Below are 22928 nucleotides of genomic sequence, written 5' to 3'. Positions count from 1 at the left end.
AGACAACAGCTGGAAATTTATAGGCAATTAGCAAGACACCCCCAATAAAGGAGTTGTTCTGCAGGTGGTGACCACAGACCACTTCTCAGCTCCTATGCTTTCTGGCTGATGTTTTGGTCACTTTTGAAAGCTGGCAGGGCTTTCACTCTAGTGGTAGCATGAGACGAAGTCTACAACCCACACAAGTGGCTCAGGTAGTGCAGCTCATCCAGGATGGCACATCAATGCGAGCTGTGGCAAGAAGGTTTGCTGTGTCTGTCAGCGTAGTGTCCAGAGCATGGAGGCGCTACCAGGAGACAGGCCAGTACATCAGGAGACGTGGAGGAGGCCAACAACCCAGCAGCAGGACCGCTACCTCCGCCTTTGTGCAAGGAGGAACAGGAGGAGCACTGCCAGAGCCCTGCAAAATGACCTCCAGCAAGCCATAAATGTGCATGTGTGTACTCAAACGATCAGAAACAGACTCCATGAGGGTGGTATGAGGGCCCGACGTCCACAGGTGGGGGTTGTGCTTACAGCCCAACACCGTGCAGGACGTTTGGCATTTGCCAGAGAACACCAAGATTGGCAAATTCGCACTGTGCTCTTCACAGATGAAAGCAGGTTCTCACTGAGCACATGTGACAGACGTGACAGAGTCTGGAGACGCCAAGGAGAACGTTCTGCTGCCTGCAACATCCTCCAGCATGACCGGTTTGGCAGTGGGTCAGTAATGGTGTGGGGTGGCATTTCTTTGGGGTGCCGCACAGCTCTCCATGTGCTCGCCAGAGGTAGCCTGACTGCCGTTAGGTACCGAGATGAGATCCTCAGACCCCTTGTGAGACCATATGCTGGTGCGGTTGGCCCTGGGTTCCTCCTAATGCAAGACAATGCTAGACCTCATGTGGCTGGAGTGTGTCAGCAGTTCCTGCAAGACGAAGGCATTGATGCTATGGACTGGCCCGCCTGTTTCCCAGACCAGAATCCAATTGAGCACATCTGGGACATCATGTCTCGCTCCATCCACCAACGCCACGTTGCACCACAGGCTGTCCAGGAGTTGGCAGATGCTTTAGTCCAGGTCTGGGAGGAGATCCCTCAGGAGACGATCCGCCACCTCATCAGGAGCATGCCCAGACGTTGTAGGGAGGTCATACAGGCACGTGGAGGCCACACACACTACTGAGCCTCATTTTGACTTGTTTTAAGGACATTACATCAAAGTTGGATCAGCCTGTAGTGTGTTTTTCCACTTTAATTTTGAGTGTGACTCCAAATCCAGACCTCCATGGGGTAATACATTTGATTTCCATTGATAATTTTTGTGTGATTTTGTTGTCAGCACATTCAACTATGTAGAGAACAAAGTATTTAATAAGAATATTTCATTCATTCAGATCTAGGATGTGTTATTTTAGTGTTCCCTTTATTTTTTTTGAGCAGTGTAGTTATATTTTACATTTCCCCCTCTTTTCTTTCCTCCTTTTTTTTTTTTTTTTAATGTACCAATTAGAAACGGTTTAGAGCTTCTAAATGATATCCCAGAATCCTTTGGGCCCGACCTCCTCTCTTAGACCCTGGATTGTGGCAAATCATCAGCTGTAATTGTTTGTTTTTGTTTTTTAAAATCCTCAACAAAGTGTGTGTACATTGCAACATTTTTAGATAATGACCACTATTTTCCACTCATTCTATGGGCTAAGAGAGGCTGTTGTAATAGACCCCAGTTGTATTTATATTGGATTAATTCCATCGTAGCATGCCTGTCATTTGTACCTTCCTTATTATTATTATTTTTTTTATAAACTCAATTTCCTTGTACTTATGAGAGTGACGGTGCAGTTTAAGGGTTTAAAGCAGCAAAGTCCTGTCCAGTGACATGTTTTTTTGTTTTGTTTTTTAAATAAAACTTTTAAAGTCAATGTGACTTCATGTCAATAGCTAAAACAATGAGGTAAAATTACTCTTTTTCTTTTAGTTTTCTGGGCGGCCATGTTCATGGGAGACATGAAGCTTTAGCCAGCCACGGGACTTGTACAATGCTTGGAAAACCTGCTTGTCCTTACCTGACTAATGTGTTCCTTATTAGTACAGTTTAAGGGGTATATTCATGATGCAGTGAAAAGAGTGGAGAAGTTGCCCATGGCAACCAATCGGCTTTGACGGAAGCCTTTATCAAGTACATTTTATAATATCTACGGGAGATGCTGATTGGTTGCCATGGGCAACTTCTCCACTGATCTGTTTCTCCAGTGTTTTCACTGCTTCATGAATAGACCCCTTAGTAAATCTCTTATGGGAACCCAATTTAGCCTCCAATATACTTTCTACTCTTTGGAGGCAATACCATTATCTGTGTTGTGTGGTCACAATGTCCAGTGGCGCACAGCATTGATAATTACATATAGCAACAGCAAAAGTTTTCCTGTGCACCTCTATGGGGGGCGAGCAAAATTATGCGCTGTTGGCGGTGGTGATGCGCCATAGAAATGGTCAGAATATTCGCACATCACTTAGCTAATTGTGTTGCCCCTTTTTTTGTGAAAAGTAACTAATACAAACCTAATGCGGGCCAGTGTGTCACAACTTTCTCTTTTTAAATATGTGTATAGGCATATATTAACATCTTAGACGGCACCCATTACATACATATGGTGGAGGCAGCTGTTCTAGCGGCTGAATCCTTGTTAGTGAGAATGTGGCGTCAGTGAGTTTATTGGCCTGCCTACTCTGCAGTATCAATTCAGCCTACAAAATGGCTGCCTCCACTGTGGCTAGATGAATAGGTTTGTTGTTTGTTTTTTTGTTTTTTTTTGTTTTTTTTTATATTTTAATAATGCAGGTCTCATGATATTAAGTGTACGATGCAGTATTACAAGTACAAAATCATTTGAAATGAATATACTTCGTGAATATTCTCCAAGTAATTGGTCACACTATCAGTAAATCCTGGCTTTGGATATCCCAGGAAAATTATTTTCTGAGGTGTTCAGAGATTTGGTCAGACATCAGGGCAATTTTAATTGTCACCTGACAAACATTTGGTAAAGTGCACCAGTAATATGTTGTTAATTGAATGATACGGAATTGCATTCTATTTCCAGGTAAGGTGGCAGATCTTGTTGCTTGTACATTCCTAATTAAATATGCTAATCTGCTCCATTTAATTATCACAAATCCTAAATGAGGTGCTGTGTATAAGATCGTTTTCCTGTATGTTGGTGTTTATCTTAGCCTCAGTTTTTCTGGCAGCCATTTTACCTCCGCCTCTATTAAATTTCCAACCTATCCTCCCACTCACAAATAAGTGTTGTTTCCGCCTGAGAAAAGGACACGCCTGCTATAGGCCCTTCTGCCCGGCCTCTCTGTATGTCTCTGATATGACGCTGCCCTGACTTTCTCCGTTGCTCTTTTCCGTTGCGTTTAGCATGCCATCGCTTTTTGTTTAAAGGAGTCTGGGAATAAGCCTCCTGTGGTAAAGTATTGTGCACGCCCTCATTTCCAAAATTCTGAATTTTTATTTCATTTTAGATGAATAAATTATGGTTATTTTTATACTTTGAAATCAGATCTGTATTTCTTCCTCTTACACCACATGGGCCTAAAATAATAAACCTTTTAAGTCATTTCAAAGTGCTCCGACCAGTCTTGTGCAGCTGATGTTTATCTACAGCTAACAACTTAACAAAGGTGCACAGAGACGTTTCCTGGACAAAGTTTCTCAAAGAGACTTACTGCCAAGTTCCTTATAATAAGCATTGGCCAGATAGGCTGTGCTAGACTTTAGTGTGGATCTTGTTTGTGGGTGGTATTCATGTGACCGCTGGTCAGCTGACCGACAGTCACATGACCTCCTCCACCGTCCAGACGGCTCACTATCCCGATGGTCGGCATGCCGACCAACAGGGACTATTTCCACTCGTGGGTGTCCACGACACCCATAGAGTGGGAATAGAACCACCGAGCCCGCAGCATGGCGAGCGCAGCGTGGTGCAAGCGCAGCGAACACGCAAGGGGCTTGCTGCACTCGCCCCTCCCCGCCGGGATCCCGGCGTCGGTATGCTGCCGGGATCCCGGCGTCTGTAAGCTGACCGGCGGTCTCCTGACCGCCGGTCGGCCGTACTACACCCCTTGTTTGTATCTCACACTAATTGGATCATGAATTATCACATGGGGTTTTTATTGTGTGTATTTGTCTGAGGTTCTTAGATACCTTCTAATAATCAGGCACCATAGCCTGGTCTAGCACTGCTATGCAGATGATCTACAACTCTACCTGTCCTTTGCTCCAGGCAATGAGAACCCAATACCAATCCTAAATGGCTGTCTAGCTGAGCTCCAGGAGTGGGTGAGTGCCAGTTGGCTGTGACTGCTGACAAAACAGAAGTCCTTATGATAGAAGCTCACCAACCCAAGAATACAGTTTGGCCACCCAACTGGACGCCTTGGGGGTTCTGTATTACAAAACACTGAACATGTGCAGAATCTTGGTGTTGTCCTGGATAGCGAGTTGACACTGAAACAAAGAACAAAGAAACCTATATTGATGGATAATTTTGTTGGCAGACACGTGTTCTCTATAACACCCCCTTTTTAGTTCTAAAAATCTCCTTATGATAACTGGGAGAGCCATTAATTTGCTAATCAGCCTGGCTAGCATGCTAATGACTTTGCTCTGCTCAGCTGTGTGTCCCCTGAGATCTAGAGTCTGGAAACTGGGGGTGGCTTGAAGCCCTATCGTGGTGACGGGAAGCCTGCAGATGCCTCAGCCCTGCCCTGGGATTATCTTATTGCATGCATATTCCTGCTTCCTCTCCCAGGCAAATTGGTGATGTTTTACCTCTAGCGTCTTCCCTTTCCTATTTTCCTTGTCGTTATGTTGTCTATTAGGCCAGCGCAACCTTTCCACGGCTCTGGGCCTCTCTGAGGGTTATTAAATGTGGGACAAATTCCAGTGACACGGTGCACCCACTGACAGAGTTATTGCTGTTGTGTCTTACTTGCGATTTAAGTGCGTACTATGTATCTATTAGACATGAAGCTATATACGGCTACACTTGTTTAATTTCTCCAAAAAAGTATTGAAGTTCCATCACTATTGATTAATTAGGGCCATGAATGAGGCTACAGTTATCAGTATTTAAGCACAATAATGAAGAGAGAGTACCTTTGATGAAAAGAATGGTACTAGACAGGTAGACAGTCTGGCTTTCAGATTTTGTCAGCTTCCCTGCACATCTGGGCACACTTCCAGTACGGTAAGGCGTCTCCTGGGAGCGGAGAGTAGGTGTGCCCCTTGATGTGCACTGGGCAGACCATCTAGTTGCACTGTTGCAAAACAAAGGCAGTGTGCATTCAGTGGGTTTCACAAATGTTTCCCATTGAGCAGTACATCACTGGTGTAATGAGGACACCTGCTGGCCACTTTTGGAATTGCAATTGTAACTAATATACTGTTGCACATACTGTAGTTCTCATTTTGCTGATATTCTCCAATGTCAAATGTTGTTTTGGAGAATGATTTAATGGCAGTTTTTCTTGAGACAGAGAAAAATCTATTACTATGTTTTAAATTAAAGTTAGTAGTTTTTGATAAAGGACACAACAGTGGAGACAGCTTGTCTGAGAAATACAGTCCGTCCAGCCTATTCATTAATGTGAGTCTCTGGTGACCTCACAGCAGCACAAATAGCTAATGCCTCAGTGAGTATCTTTAGGAACTAGCAGGTTTCTAGATTATTGGCTCAGGGCACAGAACATCTCCCCGATTCCCCCCACCCCCCCCCCCCTCCCCTTCACCCCCTGCTGCCTCGGTAACTGAGCAGTATAATAACATAAAGATCTAATTACATAGCCAGCATCTCATTATCAAACGTACATTTGATGGAATAGGGCCGCACGCTGTAAGTTATTTCAGATCATCATAGTCCAGTATAAAACAATACTTCCACCCTCTTACGTGGAAACAGAACTGCTGTGTCCTCTTTTAGCATTACAAGTTACAGTAAGGCGTGCATTCTCTCATATATAATGTAACATACATATTGTGGAAGACATTTCCTTCACTGCAGGACGGTAATGAAATATGTATGTTGGCCTTACTGTAAGTGCAGTGTGCTGAATAAAGCTATGCTTGTTGCGTGGCATGAGACCATTCTGCTGATCATCTTGTGCAGTGCTGCCTGCAGTGCACTATGGGAATACATGCAATGTGTATGTATCCAGGGCAAAGTGTATTCTGGAATAAAAGAAAATGTGTTGTAATCTTCAAAGCCAGATCATAAGTATTTATTGCCCTACCTTCAATTAGGTGTGCAAGTAGAGTGTTTACAAGATATGAAGTGACCCTTCCCAGGTATAGGAAGTAATACGGGCCCGATGTCCCATTCTGACGATCTGATCTGCCGATTGGCAGACATTGGTGATCCATCAAGAAATCTGCAAAAAAAATGTTAAAAATACCTGACTCTGATACCGATCATCTTTTGGTTGGAATCAGTTACCCGAGGATTTCCAACCCAGGCATCTGAAGAGTGCGGTCTTGCTCCAATACTCCGCTGATGTATGGGTTCCATAACTCCTTCACTGTGCAGATGTGTGGTCTATAACATAACCAGAACCCCAACCATGTTCCCTGTATAGTAAAGCAAATTCTTCTCCACTTTGTGAATCCACAGGGACCATTGGATGGGGCCCCTCCATAGTGAAAGAATTGCACTCAGTCTTCAAAATAACAGATCAGGTCGGGTTTTAGTTCTCAGCAATAGCTCAGGAATTTGTGAAGGAAGCTGGCACATCCTTTACCTTCAGTACGTGTTTGGGGAGCACCCACCCTAACTACTGTGAGAAATGATTTGCAGAGATATTTGGGAATAGAGTGTTTGATCCTTTTTCTGGTGCCGGAAAATAATAACGTTCTTTTGGACCTTCATGCCACGTGGGACGGTCTGCCGAATGGGTCGCTACGCCAAATGGATCCGATCTGACTTTGAACACTAATTATATACAAAACAACTAAGAGGACTGACTTACCACAGTGGTTTGAACATCACCCACATGTCTTAATCTGGCCACAGATGGGCATGTACCTGTGAGATTCACCCAATTTTGAACATGGATCGGCATGTGTGATGATCTATTAGGGTGTAAGTTAGGGCTGTAGCTCCAAAAGCCCTTTTCAAGTTACCTCTGCCTAAAGCTACAAAGTTTATTTATTATATTGGTTGATCTGGAATAAACTACAAGTTTGAACTTGTTGGTTAGGGTGTGGTATGATAATGTAGACATGTTAGGATGCCACCATATCATCCCTGGTGGCCCAGCGTGACTTACCTGCTCCTGATGGCTGCAGCGGTTTGCAGGTCCCGGTGGTCATGTGGCCATCACTTCCATGTCAGACCTCCGATCCTCCTGCGTTACGGTAAGTATTACCTTATCCAGAGGTTCCCAAACATGGTCCTCAAGGCCCCCTTACAGTTAAGGTTTTAGGTATATCCATGACTCAGCACAGATGGGTAAATCAAATTCACTCAGTTACTTATGGTGCTTTCACATCGCAAAGGCGGGTCGCCCCCAGGAATTGTACACTGGTCCTTCCAGGGTGCGACCCGCCATGAGACCCCTTTCAGACTGGCAACGCGACCCGGCAATATGCTGAGGTTGCATCAGGTATGGAGGCGGCGCTGGCGTCATCGGGGCCAGGTGTGGAGGCAGTGCTTGGAGATGAGATCATCTCCACACCGCCTCCTCCATAGTGTGAACGGGTCCCAGATCGCATTGACCCGGATTACCCTGTTCACACCGCACCTGACCCGGTAATAACCTGGGAATAACCCTGCTTTATTCCTGGGTTGAAATACTGGGTCAGGCGAGCCGGTAATTCGGGACTTACCCCTTTCACACTGCACATAGTCCACGTCTACCTGCCAATATACAGAGTTATTTGTGAGGTGTGAAAGGGGTATTAGTCACCTGTGGCCAAGCATGGATATACTTAAAACCTGGACCATTAGGGTGCTCCCCCACTTAACCCTAATGGTGACTTTTCACATGTGGACATTGTGGTGTTGACATGACTGTTGACATTGTAAATGTTGACTCTTTGATTACATCCCGTTTGATGCTGTGATTCAGTGGCTGCCCCAATTCATGTCACCACAATGAGTTGTACCCACTAGTGAGAAGAGGGCATTGGGGGAAATTTGGGCCAGTTCCCCCAGTCCAGCTGACTACATCGTTACCTCAGTACCTTCTCTGTGTACATGAGGTCTCATTCTAGGCTAATCTCCAGTCCTCTATAAAAGACCCCTAGTGGCTTTGCATGTACTAGTGTAAAGGGAAGAAACCAGGTTTGTTGAATGCTTCTATTATTTCTGTGAATGTCCTATTAAACCCCTTTTTACAAGTCTCACCATCTTTGTATGCAAGTAATTTTTTTGATGTTGTGTTACTGTGCCTGCAGCTTGCGGAATGTGTATTGTGCACACACCCTTGTAGTAGCTGCATGTTTGTTCACACGCCGGCCTGTAATGTATAGAGATTACCGTGCAGCACACTATGTATAAATGGTGGTAATAAAGCAGGCTCACAGCTACACCCTCCACACAACGCTGTCGCTTTTCTAATTGGCACCTTTCTAATGACTGAGAAGGATTGCTAGCTGCAATCTCCTAGCTGCAGATATGTATAGTGTGATTAGAGTTCCTTGCACACCGAGCCGCTCTGCACACATTGCTGTGAGAGTGTGTATTGTGCAGTGCTAAATCTGTATCCCCCTCCTCATTTCTCTGCTAGATCCGCTATCGGAAGGACAAAGCCCTCTCCAGGCAGACCCCCTGCTTTACATCCGTCTCATCCATGAGAGACTTGTCCAATGGGAGTGCCCTGGCGGCCACTGTCCACTACTACTGCCCGTCACAGCTGAGACTGCAGGGTGAGTATATGTATGTATACAGGGGTAAGGAGAGGATAGATGATCACATGGTTTGGTAATGAAAATCACCAAACCAATATGACATTAATTTTGCAATGCCTGTTCACCATAAATGTATTGTCACACAGAGATCAAAAATATTGTTTGCAGAAATTAGATTTTTTGTCGTCGTCCCCATTATAATCTGTAGATTCTGTACCTGGGTATTGTGTAAGATGTACTGTAAAATTTAAAATGCTAAAATTTAAAATGCTATCATGTGTAGTCTTGAGTGTCCTTGGCACAAGTGCAATGTCACATGATTAGGACGCTGGATTCTAAACACAGACCTTAATCTGGTTGACACATTGGCATTGAGTGGAATTGGCATTACACAGTGCATCCGGAAAGTATTCACAACGCTTCACTTTTTCCACATTTTGTTATGTTACAGCCTTATTCCAAAATGGAATAAATTCATTTTTTCCCCTCAAAATTCCATACACAATACCCCATAATGGCAATGTGAAAAAAGTTTTTTTGAGATTTTTGCAAATGTATTAAAAGAAATCACATGTACATAAGTATTCACAGCCTTCGCTCAATACTTTGTTGATGCACCTTTGGCAGCAATTACAGCCTCAAGTCTTTTTGAATATGATGCAACAAGCTTGGCATACCTGTCTTTGGCCAGTTTCGCCCATTCCTCTTTGCAACACCTCTCACGCTCCATCAGGTTGGATGGGAAGCGTTGGTGCACAGCCATTTTCAGATCTCTCCAGAAATGTTCAATCGGATTCAAGTTTCAGATCTCTCCAGAAATGTTCAATCGGATTCAAGTCTGGGCTCTGGCTGGGCCACTCAAAGACATTCACAGAGTTGTCCTGAAGCCACTTCTTTGATATCTTGGCTGTGTGTTTAGGGTGGTTGTCCTGTTGAAAGATGATCCGTCACCCCAGTCTGATGTTGTCAAGAGGGGTGTAGTATGGTATGCCGGTGGTCGGGCTCCTGGCGACCAGCATACCGGCGCCGGGAGCCCGACCGCCAGCATACCGACAGTGTAGCGAGCGCGCCACGCTATTTTATTCTCCCTCCAGGGGGGTCGTGGACCCCCACGAGGGAGAATAAGTGTCGGTATGCCGGCTGTCGGGATTCTGGCGCCGGTATACTGTGCGCCGGGATCCCGACAGCCGGCATACTGAAGACCACCCGTCAAGAGCACTCCGGAGCAGGTTTTCATCCAGGATGTCTCTGTACATTGCTGCATTCATCTTTCCCTCTATCCTGAGTAGTCTCCCAGTTCCTGCCTCTGAAAAACATCCCCACAGCATGATGCTGCCACCACCAATCTTCACTGTAGGGATGGTATTGGCCTGGTGATGAGTGGTGCCTGGTTTCCTCCAAACATGACGCCTGGCAGTCACGCCAAAGCGTTCAATCTTTGTCTCATCAGACCAGAGGATTTTGTTTCTCATGGTCTGAGTGTCCTTCAGGTGCATTTTGGCAAACTCCAGACAGGCTGCCATGTGCTTTTTACTAAGGAGTGGCTTTCGTCTGGCCACTCTACCATACAGGCCTGATTGGTGGACTGCTGCATAGATGGTTGTCCTTCTGGAAGGTTCTCCTTTCTCCACAGAGGAATGCTGTAGCTCTGACAGAGTGACCATCGGATTATTGGTCACCTCCCTGACTAGAGCCCTTCTCCCCTGATCGCTCATTTTAGACGGCCGGCCAGCTCTAGGAAGAGTCCTGGTGGTTCCAAACTTCTTCCATTTATGGATGATGGAGGCCACTGTGCTCATTGGGACCTTCAAAGCAGCAGATATTTTTCTGTACCCTTCCCCAGATTTATGCCTTGAGACAATCCTGTCTCAGAGGTCTACAGACAATTCCTTTGACTTCATGCTTGGTTTGTGCTCGGACATGCACTGTCAAGTGTGGGATCTTTCCAAATCATGTCCAATCAACTGAATTTACCACAGGTGGACTCCAATTAAGCTGTAGGAACATTTCAAGGCTGATCAGTGGAAACGGGATGCACCTGAGCTCAATTTTGAGCTTTTAATGGCAAAGGCTGTGAATACTTATGTACATGTGATTTCTTAGTTTTTTATTTTTAATAAATTTGCAAAAAAATCAAACTTTTTTCACATTGTCATTATGGGGTATTGTGTGTAGAATTTTGAGGGGGAAAAATTATTTTATTCCATTTTGGAATAACAAAATACATAACAAAATGTGGAAAAAGTGAAGCACTGTGAATACTTTCCGAATGCACTGTACAAACTGCAACCCATCGTATTGGAGGTGTAGCCATGAAGCACCGTCTTTAGATGGAATAACTTAAGAGCTGGCCATAGATTATAGCTGTTGATCACCAAAGATTTCTGGATTTGTGAATTACACTCTGTGCCCTTTTTATATGGGTAAAGTTGTATTTAGGATTGCTTGTCCTATAATTATAGATTTTACAAGCGGGTTGAACATGAGGATGCTTTATGGGATAACTTGGATCCTGATCAGTTATTGCCATAGTAAATGTATAAAAATTGCCAGACAATGTGGAGTCCTCATAGAGGTACTATGGAATGTGACGGAAATCTGTTTCGATTTGGTACCATATTGGGTGTGAGTAGCAAATCTGAACACAGGTGGACTGCTGTATGCTTCCTATAGATCACTTAGGGGTTTATTTACTAAGCCTTGGCTGGAGATAAAGTGAACGGAGATAAAGTCTCAGTCAATCATCTTCTAACTGCCATGCCACAGGCTGTGTTTGAAAAATGATAGTTAGGAGCTGGTTGGCTGGTTCTTTATTTCCATCCAAGGCTTAGTAAGTACACCCCTTAGATTCCTATACATAATGTCCACTTGCTAGCCAGGACTCAGCTAGTCACCTACAGTCTCTGGTATTCTTCATTCAGTAAGCTTTATGGATGAATGTGCAATTATGCCCATTGCCACCACTACCAGACATTATCTTTCGGGGCCTGATTCCATACCCGCCAACATTGTACACAGAAAAATCGGTACAAATTAGGAAAGGGGGTGTGGCCATGGGTAAAGGGAGTGTGATCACGCCCCCTTTTTTATACAAGGTACAGTTGGAGGGTATGCTGATTCTGAGTTTGAGAAGTACCTATAAGTGTGTTTGGCCGCAGCAGCCAGATTTACGTTGCGTATATGCATGGTTTCATTATTTTGGTACCACCACCTACCGTCTGCAGTGATCATTCATACCAACACTTAACACCTACCCCATGTTTGGTGCAAAAGAGCCTTTCGAAATGGATATCCTACACCCACAACACGCCAACGATTTTGATCTCTTGCGTGTGCTCACAAGGAAGCCATCTAGAAATGCCCATTGCATGGAGAGAGAACACTGGCTGCGCATTTTGCTGTAGGATCGCCAGATGCACCCACTTTTGGATTTGTGTGACTAAAAATCAGGCCCTTATTCTCTAACCTTCATTAGATAGATTAAAGCTAATTGCTGGTTGGCCGCTAATAGTGTTTGGTCAGATTTCCATCTTGGAACAATGGGAGTAATTGGCAATAAGTGCATTCAACCACAGACTTGCTCTGTTTGTAAAGTAAACCTTCAATATCTGCACTAATGCCCAAAACGTTAGTGATAAATCCTATATGGTCATCCGTGAGCTCAGCAGTCATGAGGGACCCAGCACATGCTTTCTCCAAGGCTCATGGATGGTTCTCTTTTCTACAGATGTCTGTTTGAAGGACACCATGTCTGTGGCTGACAGCATCTATAACCTGCTGCTACTGAGAGACTTCTACGCCCAGCATCTACCTCCATCCTGCCCGCTGTCCCTGGAAGACCTGCTGTATGTGCCCACTACTCTGCGGGTGAGAAACACACGCTGCATTCATTGTCCGCAGTGTATAGTGGAAGTAGTAACTTATAATGTGCTTCATTGTAAAATGTTTTCTGTCTTCTCCCCTGTCCTGCTCACCAGGTTAATCTCGTTGCTCTCTTAGCCGATCTGTATTATTGCTTTGAAGTCCTCAAGCCTGAGTTTGTCCAACCTAAAGGCGAGTATGTCTGCCCCAAAAAGCCTGAGACTTTTATTTGACTGGAGGTAGCCTAATGGTTGTATGTTTCTTATAGACGGGTGCTATAAATGTTACATCTGTGATGTTCTCTTTCAGACTTACAGCAAAACAATGACAGTACCACCCCTTCCAGCGCAAACAGCGGGGGGTATGTATGCTGTATTACTATAATGCTATGGAAAGTTTCTTGTTAAACGTTTCTTCAAATGGCTATTTATTATAGTATTGCTATCTCCAGGTCCAGGGTGTTTTACACCTATTTGCTTGACACCCTATGTAACTTATGTATCCATCTCAGGATTTACACCTAAGTATAATCACTCTCATGTCCTGTTTTGTCAGGGGCTCTCCAGTCTTCACCTTCCGGCCTGGTACCACAGGTAAGTCTGATGTTCCCCCAGTACTAAGGATTTATACACGGTGAAGTGACATTATGACCTCCTCCTACATTTGATGTCGGCAGCGCGTAGCCCATGAAGTGCGTCACGTGTTGTGCGCTGGCTTCGTGCATATATAAGGTGTGCAAAAGGCTGTGCGCACACATATCACTCGTTGCTGTCATGGGTAAAAGGGGCGATTTATCAGAGTTGAAAAATTGGGATGATTATCAGCTTTCGGGCCAAGGGTGGCAGTATTTCTGACACAGCGCAGTTTGTGAACTGTCCGTGTGCTGCTGTGGTAAAGGTGTATATCGTGACTGGACAAATGGCACCATTGGGAATAACCGCCATGGAAACTGCAGAGCACCATGTGCCATTCATGTGATTGGTGAATGCCGGTTACAAAGGGGTGTGAGGGCTGACCGACACGCTACAGCAGAGCAGCTCACCTTCAAAATAAACCTGGGGGCTACTAGACATTTGTCTGAAATGACAGTTCAGCCCGTCTAACCGCTGTCCATGCTGCACACAGTGGTCATAATAATGTGACTCGACCGTGTATTTGTAGATAACTCATTGGAAATTAGAAGTGTTTTTATAGTGGGTAGTTAAACCTGGCTATCATGGTTCATTATCATCTTTGTCTCAAAGGATCTCTCCCTCACTCCTCATCAATGTCTCACATGGAAGGATTTGGAAAGACCTGGTCGAAAAATCCTCTAAGGTCGGTTTGTTTGGGGTGCAGAAGTTTGATAATTGTATAGTTGTGAAAGCAATGCATAAAGAGGGATCAGTTTGAGTCTTGAGAATGAAATGGGTTTTTTAAATACATTTTTGTGGTCCAATTTACTTATGACTTTAATATTCCTTGTTTCACAGTCACCCACTATCCCAAGCAGTCTCCTTCAGCATACCGTTTGGCCTTGACAGTGATGTTGACATTGTAATGGGGAATCCTGTGAACATTCTTCGTTCAGTTAGCTCAGACAGCCTTACACCTCCAGTGTATCCTCCATCCTCCCCAAAATGTGTTGCCCGGGCAACCTACACACCTACTGGGGATGCTGCAGAATTTCCAATGCAACCACGCACCTTCAAGAAGGTCCCATTAACTGGCAAGGGGACTGCTGACCTGGTTCAAGAGAAACCAGCTGGTGGACAAGCGACACAGACAGATCTACCCACCATCGAAGAAGCTCTGCAGATCATCCATAGTTCTGAGACTAGGCTGCACCCAGAGGGAGCCCCAGATGGCTTCTACCTTCACTCACCAGAGGAGCCCAAGCCATCAAAGGTAGAAGAGGAGCTAGTCCCAAATCTAGGCGTCTACCGGACACATGACCGTTCTAGAAGACTTTCAAGGGATGATGATTCTGTGCTGAGGGATAATAGCCTGGACTCTGATTTGGAGGAGACTAGACCTACTCAAGAATCTAGTCGAAGCTCACTCAGTTCACAGGCTGATTCCTCTGCCGGATCTGGTGCAAAGATGACGAGTTTTGCTGAACGCAAGAAGAAACTTGATGCCAAAGTTAACGTAGATGGTTCCCCAACTTCATCACCAAATCATTCCACCAATACAACCACATGGGCACAAAAAGCTGAAGAGTCTCCTGTTAAAAGCCCAGCCTTGAATTCAGAGATGAGCCAGCTTGGTGCCAGGCTTGAGGAGAAAAGAAAGGCCATTGAGGCTCAGAAGAAAAGAATAGAGGCTATTTTTGCAAAGCACAGACAACGCCTTGGAAAGAGTGCCTTCCTCCAATTAAATAAGAGGGATGGTGAAGAAGATGGTGATGAGGAAGGTCTGGGTGACTTTAAAATGTCTCCAGATGAGGACCTGGAAGAAGATGCACGGAAGAAACCAGGTGAAGGAGAAGAGAAAAATGATAGAAAGCTGCATGACGTATCAGGAAAAAACCGGGAAGAAAAACAAGTCACCTTCTCTCCGGAAGTTACAAAAGATGGACTAGAGAACAATCTTGGAGACTACAACAAAGCAGTGGCTAAGCTGAATACAGCATTATCCTCCCTCCAATCCGACATGAAAAGGCTGTCTGACCAGCAAGATAAGATGATGAAGAAAGAGAGCAAGGCCTGGGTAATACCAGCACCAAAGTCCTCACCCCCACCTCATAGACCAAAGTCTTCACCTCCTGCTAGAATTACAAGGGAGTTCCAATCTTCCCGCTCATCACCTGCATCCCCTGCACAGTCACCGTCACGCATGGCTCCAAAATCTCCCCAGCCCAACAACAGGAGATCACTGCAGATACAGCCTGTAGCACCCAAGAGTCCCAAAAATACTCGCCCAGTCGAGCTTAAAGTTCCACCTCTCAAGAGAGTACTTACTCCTCCACAGAATGTGGACACAATCCCACACCTGCGCAAATTCTCTCCCAGCAAAGTTTCAGTCCAGACTCTGTCCTCCCTGTATTTCTCACATGCAATGGGTGGAGAAGATGAAGGTGAGGAGACACAGCTAACCAATGAGTTTCATGGAAATTTGCGCCCTGTAGCCTCCGTTGTTCCTCAGAGCAGTGGTGTTGGGTCACTGGCAGGGGAAGAGAAGGAAGGGAAAAGGAGCAGTCTGATTGAGATCCCATTGTCTGAACTGCAGCCCACAGAACATTCAGAGTTAGAGGGAATGGACTCCCTAGAAGACACCTCTGGAGAGGAAGGAGTATCACAGAGAGGGGTTGGATTCTTCTTTAAGGTAAAGTACTCACTTATACAGCGCTGTACTTGCAATGCAACAGTTGTTTGTAGTTTTATTTATATGTTCTCTAAAAGGGCAGTTCTTCCCCAAAGGTGACTGAATTACACTCCTTTGTGCAAGTACGAAAAAGGAAAAAAGTCACAAATGTCAGACTTACAGAATTCTCCAGTCTGCACAATTTGCAGTTGTATGGGGGTGTGTTGTTGTTTTTTTTTTTTTTTGGGGGGGGGGGGTCATTTTACATTGAAAAGTATAATTTAGACAGCCATATGTATCAGCTAAATTCAGTGTGAAATGTAGAGGCACTTCAAAATATCTATTGTTCTTTTGCTCTTCTTATCCTTCCTTTCTGTCTTCCTTCTTTTTTTTTTCTTCTTGCTCCTGTTCAGTCACAATAACTTGAGTATTGTGTTTTTATTAAACTTTTTATTTCATTTCCTGTTTTAATTTTGGCTTTCCTTTTATTCTGCTTCTATATGATCTCTCAGGTGAGTATTCACATTGACAGGAGAGATCATATAAATAGGAGCTTTCATGTAAATGGTAAAGCACACAGTGTATCGGTTTATTGCCGCTCTAATGGTTCGTTCCCACCTGAACTTTTGTCACCGTTACCTGAAATCTGGCTGAAAACAGAGTGCAATGAATGAAAAGAGCCCTCAAACATTGTTACATTTTTATTTCAGCACAAACCGTGTCTGTTACCATGTGCGGCCGTGACAATAGAATGTGTTGTTCAGCGTGTACTGAAAACTTTTTTTTTTCTAACATGAATTGCTAAATGCATGTAAAGGATGCAGCATCTGTTTTACCCATTTTCCTAGAGCAATATGTATGAATATTAGTTATGTGCTTTGTATTGTACGACCACATAATTGACTATATTACATACAATTACATATAGTAATTCCTCTTTCACTAATTATCCTGTCGTTTATAACGGTAAGAATTTGGTGTCCTTATTCCAATATGTTCTGTACAGTACTTCTTTATCTTTGGGCCTTTATTCTGTAGCACAGGAAATGCCATTGGCTGAATAATGTACTCCTGTCCACTTGATCGTATCTTATAATAATCCGTAAGCATCTTTCATGTTCCTCCTAGTTAAACCTCTAACATTAGTTTTGTGTTGTCAGGAGCTTTCCAAGCAGGAATGATAGAAATGACAAGAAATACAAAAGGGATTTTTCCCACGCACTCCAGGCCACTTCACGGCTGCTCTATTACTGGAGGTCCCTACCTAAGCATAGGTCCAGAAAGCACTTTCTAACCCATAGCCTCTGCTTCTTTCTTAACACATATTAACACTTTAGTATTTCAATGGTGTGCTGCCCTGGGGTGGTCGGGCCTGAGCCAAATTTGTGGGGTCCAAGCCCTGGACCTATGCTTAGGTAGGGACCTCCAGTAATAGAGCAGCCGTGAAGTGGCCTGGAGGCTTATCATATCTTTTGCAAAACATATGTAACGAAGAGCTCTAAATTTCCTATTATTACATAGTATATAGTTCTTCTTACTAACAGTCAGCAGAGTGCGTGGGAAAAATCCCTTTTGTATTTCTTGTCTAGAGTAACCCCCTCCCGCAGCACCTGGGGATTGTTACCAGCTTGATTAGAGCAGTTTTCCACTATTTATGATAGAAATGACGTGTCAGCCATTTTGTCACTGCAGGCTGAGGAGCGGACAGAGGACGAGATGGCGCAGAGGAGGGCAGCACTGCTCGAGAAACAACAGAAGAGGGTGGAGGAAGCAAAAAAACGCAAGCAATGGCAAGATGAAGAAAAGGAGAAAAAAGAGGAGACCAGGTACGTTTGCCCTGTGTGCGGCTAGATGTAACGTGTACCTCAGTCCTGCAAGTAGCATCTAGTAATCATTTCCATCTTTCCCCAGTCGTCAGCTGGAGGAACAGCCGGGCAAAGATGAAGACGCTATCCTGCGCAGAGGCGACTTTACTAGGAAGGAATACCAGTGTCGGCAACAGCTGAAGATAATGAAAGATCTGGATAAAGTACTTCGGCAGAAACCCATGACCGTCCGGGCTGTCAAAAATGCTCGTCCCAAGACTGTCTTCCATGATGACTCCGTCATTTCCCGTAGTCCCGTGAGAGGATTGTTGGGTAATGTTGGGGACCGTGGGAGTTGCATTTGTCTCATAACTGTGCTGAGAGATACAGGAGACCTAGAGTTAGGTTGTTGGGAAAGGTTTGCGTAACAATCTGTAATCTGATTTTAGGTTCCAAGCTGAGTAAGGTTTACTCTCAGTCCACCATGTCCCTGTCCACAGTGGGGAATGACAATGGCAGCGGGACGATGAAAAAATCTCCCCGATCCCCAAGGTAAATGCGTAGTGGAAACACAGACATAATTACACATGAATATATACTGTATTTATAGATTAACTTCCGATTACAAATAAATTCTGTAATGCAATAACTGGTTGGTACATGTACAAACAATAATCAAGCACTGGGAGCATTGCAGCACGTATACTATTAAATAACTGATTACATCAAATCTTATTGAAACATTTAAATACGGGTTGGAGGGCAGATGTATTAAGCCTTGGAGCAAGATAAAGTATCATTCCATCAGCTCTGAACTGTCATTTCTCCAACAGAGCCTGTAACATGGCCGTTAGGAGCTGATTGGCTGGTACTTTTTCTCCGTCTAGTTTATCTCTTTTTCCAAGGCTTCTCCGTCTATTTTATCTCTCTCCAAGGCTTAGTACATCTGCCCCAATGCCATATTTATCTTCTCAAACTATATCTTGCCATATTACTTGCTGCTAGTGACACTTACAGGGTAAATCGTTATATATAGTCTCACAGTTGTCACTTCATTATCATCTTATTAATAAAGTATATTTGTGACCTGTTTCCTCAGAGCCGTCTCTCCCTCTGGCCTGATATCACCGAGTCGAGGTCTGTTTACCCAAAATGGGGACAAGGATTGGGATACTGGTTCCACAGCATCCTCCCCAGCCTCCATCCCAGAGTACACAGGTAATCTATGCACACTCGCTGTGTTCCTCAACACCTACGTGTGTGTGTGTGTGTGTGTGTGTGTGTGTGTGTGTGTGTGTTCCATCTTGGTCTGTTACTAACCTAATCTGTGGGCACTTTAATAGGTATCTCTGCAGCTGTAGATCTAATCTGCCAGCTACAACTCAATGCCTAAAAACATGCAGACATGGTCAAGAGGTTCAGTTGTTTTTGTAACAAACATCAGGATGTGCGCATGGAATGACTGCTGCTAGCTGGGATGGTTGAGTATCTGAAAATGCTGATCATCTGGGATTTTCACACACAACAACTCTAGTGTTTACAGATAATGGTGCACAAGACAAAAAACATCCAGGGGTATATTTACTAAAATTCGTATTTTTCAGAATGAGGTTAAAGTTCAAACACGAATGACATCTAATGTGTGAATTTGCAACTTTTTGTTTTTTTTTTACGCCTCATTTACTATGCTGTCGTATTCTGCATTTTTGTTTTTTCCGATGTCGATGTCATTCGTAATGTCGGGCAGTGTTTTACGTGAGTGATTAGTAAAACACTGTCGACATTAACACAATTAATCTCGGCCGGATCTGTGAGATCCGTGCAGGGCTTCCTTGTGTGCCTTAAAAAAGTGTTTAAAGAGTTAAAATAAAAAAAATAAAAATGCGTGGGGTCCCCCCTCCTAAGCAAAACCAGCCTCAGGGTCTTTGAGCCGGTCCTGGTTGTAAAAATATGGGGGGGGGAATGACTGGGGTTCCCCCATATTTAAACAACCAGCACCGGGCTCTGCGTCCGGTCCTGGTGCAAAAAATACAGGGGACAAAAAACGTAGGGGTCCCCCGTATTTTTTGAACCAGCACCGGGCTCCACTAGTCAGAGAGATAATGCCACAGCCGGGGGACACTTTTATATCTGTCCCTGCGGCCCTGGCATTAAATCACTAACTAGTCACCCCTGGCCGGGGTACCCTGGAGGAGTGGGGACCCCTTAAATCAAGGGGTCCCCCCCTCCATCTACCCAAGGGCCAGGGGTGAAGCCCGAGGCTTGTTCCCCCCCCCCCCCCCCCCCCCCCCCCAATCCAAGGGCTGCGGATGGGGGGCTGATAGCCATGTGTAAAAATAAGAATATTGTTTTTTGTAGCAGTACTACAAGTCCTAGCAAGCCTCCCCCACAAGCTGGTACTTGGAGAACCACAAGTACCAGCATGCGGTGGAAAAAATTCTTATTTTTACACATGGCTATCAATGCCCCATCCGCAGCCCTTGGGTGGGGGGGGACAGCCTCGGGCTTCACCCCTGGCCCTTGGGTGGCTGGAGGGGGGGGGACCCCTTGATTTAAGGGGTCCCCACTCCTCCAGGGTTCCTTGGCCAGGGGTGACTAGTTAGTGATTTAATGCCAGGGCCGCAGGGACCGATATAAAAGTGTCCCCCGGCTGTGGCATTATCTCTCTGACTAGTGGAGCCCGGTGCTGGTTCAAAAAATACAGGGGGACCCCTACGTTTTTTGTCCCTCGTATTTTTTTGCACCAGGACCGGACGTAGAGCCCGGTGCTGATTGTTTAAATATGGGGGAACCCCATTCATTCCCCCCCCCCCCCCCCCCATATTTTTACAACCAGGACCGGCTCAAAGAGCCCGAGGCTGGTTTTGTTTAGGAGGGGGGACCCCACGCATTTTTAAAACAATTTTTTTTTTTTTAACAGTTTCCCACTGATAAACATGCACGGACTATCAGAACACTGTAAAAAAAAAAAAGCAGGTCTATTTTAAAACTGCTTTTTTTTACGAATTGTATTTTTTTACGGCAGTGTTTGGCTATTGCCGGCAGTGTTTGTGAAATACCATTTTTAGTAAATTACCGAGTTGTATACCTAAACAGCCGCGTTTGACCGATGGTGTATTCATTCGTATTTTTTTTCTTTGACTACCAAAAAAATACGAATGGCCTCATCACTGCCGAGATTTTAGTTTAGTAAATTCCCGAGATGACACTTTGATCAAAAAACACCAAATCGGCCAAAATCGGGAGCTTAGTAAATATACCCCCCCAGTGAGCAGCAATCTGAGGGGGGGAAATGCCTTATTAACGTGAGAGGTCAGAGGAAAATGGGAAGACTGGTCCATGGTGATAGGCAGGTGATCGTAACTCAGGTAACCTTGTGTTACATCTGTGGTATCCAGAAGCGCATCTCTGAACATACAGCATGCTAGTAGTGGGATAAAGTTGTGGGGAACGTTTTCTTTCCGCATAGTAGGCCCCTTTAATACCAATTGAACATTGTTTATAAGGTACAGCCTGAGTAGCGTTGCTCACCATGTGCATCTCCATATGGCCACATCCATATCTTATATACATCTAATGGCTGCTTCCAGCAGGATAACACGCTCTGCGTTCAGCGCACATCAATGAGTTCATTGTATTCCAGTGGCCTCCACAGTCACTAGTCTCAGCCCTATAAGGCACCTTTAGGATGTGGTAGAACAGGAGAATTTGCAGCATATAGGTATATTCAATAACTGTCGGAAGCTGCCGTCTTGTTGGGAAGACGGCAGCTTCCGACAGTTTTAGGTCGGAAGGGGTTCCGACCTATTCATTACGGCCCCAATTATTCCGACAAGTTGGGAAAAACCGACTTGTCGGAATGCATGCTGACCGCCGCCGATCAGCATGCATTGTCGGAAGCGGGGCCAAACCCGACAGGTTCTAGCCCCGTTTCCGACAATCTCAATCCGACTTTAAATAAAGTCGAATTGAGATGAGGGAGCTGAGACCAGGAGAGGGGGGGGAGCAGCGCTACAGCGGGGAGAGCAGGAACCCAGCGGCAGCGGCCACCCAGCTCCAGCAAGCGAGGTCCCGCTTGCTGGAGCCGGGTGGACGCCGCCGTGAGCCTCCGCTGCTCCTGTGTCTCCTCCTCTCCTCGTCCGCTCCATCTCCTCCACTGCTCCCCCCACCGCCGCCGCAGACCTCTCCTCACCTCTGGCGCCGCTGACCGCTCTCCCCTCACCCCCGGTGCCGCTCACCGCTCTCCCCTCACCCCCGGTGCCGCTCACCCCTCCCCCCCCCCTCCCCCTCCCCCCTGGCGCCACTGACGGCTCCCTCTGCCGCTCTTTTGAATAGGGGTTGTCGGATTTGGCCGCTCTTTTGAATAGGGGTTGACGGGTCCATTCCGACAACTGCATGTCGGAATGGACCCGACTCTTATTGAATATACCTCGTAGTGTGCAGCTAATAAACCTGCAGTACCTGTGTGATCCTATCATCTCACCATGGGCCAGGATTAATAAGGAATGCTTCCAGCGCCTTGTTGAATCCATGTCAGAGTATTCAGGGTGTTCTGATGGCAAAGGGGATCCTCGCCTGAAAAGTTGTCCCTCACAAAGTTTCCGCCAAGTGGATGTGTGCATGTATCTCCTTTTTGTTGCTTTTTGTTCCTGTCCATGTGACATTTTGTCTTCTTCCCTTCCAGGGCCCCGTCTGTACAAAGAGCCGAGTGCAAAATCAAACAAATTCATCATACACAATGCGTTGTCCCACTGCTGCCTCGCCGGCAAAGTCAACGAACCACAGAAGAACAAAGTACTAGAGGTTGGTAGATGATAGTCATTCTGCAGCTGTGCCGCTCAGAACCAACATGAAAAATGGGGTGGGGGAACAACACAAAACCCATCACATGGGAACTTTCTACCTGCCTAAAAGTTTCTAGCTTGATTTTTGCACTGAGAAAGTGTTCTGTCCCTTACACACCATGGGGCAGATGTATTAAGCCTGAAGACTGCATAAGGAAGTAATAAAGCAGTGATATGCGCAAGGTGATAAGCGCACCAGCCGGTCAGCTCCTGTCAATTTGCATATTGGAGCTGATTGGC

The 22928-nt window shown here is 45.2% G+C and overlaps 1 protein-coding gene across 4 annotated transcripts in view; it reads left to right on the top strand.

Moving 5' to 3' along the window:
- Window positions 1-22928, top strand: part of CAMSAP3 (calmodulin regulated spectrin associated protein family member 3) — a 131097-nt gene that overhangs the window by 104573 nt on the left and 3596 nt on the right. For 2 of the 4 annotated variants that reach the window (XM_063931633.1, XM_063931631.1), the window contains exons 6-18: window positions 3407-3454; window positions 8773-8911; window positions 12621-12760; window positions 12871-12946; window positions 13064-13115; window positions 13310-13347; window positions 13999-14071; window positions 14227-16060; window positions 17732-17865; window positions 17951-18177; window positions 18294-18396; window positions 18944-19062; window positions 22529-22647. In XM_063931633.1, coding sequence (XP_063787703.1) covers window positions 3407-3454; window positions 8773-8911; window positions 12621-12760; window positions 12871-12946; window positions 13064-13115; window positions 13310-13347; window positions 13999-14071; window positions 14227-16060; window positions 17732-17865; window positions 17951-18177; window positions 18294-18396; window positions 18944-19062; window positions 22529-22647 — 3102 coding nt within the window. The remainder of the gene's footprint in view (window positions 1-3406; window positions 3455-8772; window positions 8912-12620; window positions 12761-12870; window positions 12947-13063; window positions 13116-13309; window positions 13348-13998; window positions 14072-14226; window positions 16061-17731; window positions 17866-17950; window positions 18178-18293; window positions 18397-18943; window positions 19063-22528; window positions 22648-22928) is intronic. The other 2 variants (XM_063931632.1, XM_063931634.1) reach the window with 1 other exon arrangement.

Source organism: Pseudophryne corroboree, chromosome 6 (genome assembly GCF_028390025.1).
Source record: "Pseudophryne corroboree isolate aPseCor3 chromosome 6, aPseCor3.hap2, whole genome shotgun sequence".
NCBI lineage: Eukaryota > Metazoa > Chordata > Amphibia > Anura > Myobatrachidae > Pseudophryne > Pseudophryne corroboree.
Note: the sequence above shows the minus strand (reverse complement) of the source record. Positions and strands in the feature narration are given on the sequence as shown.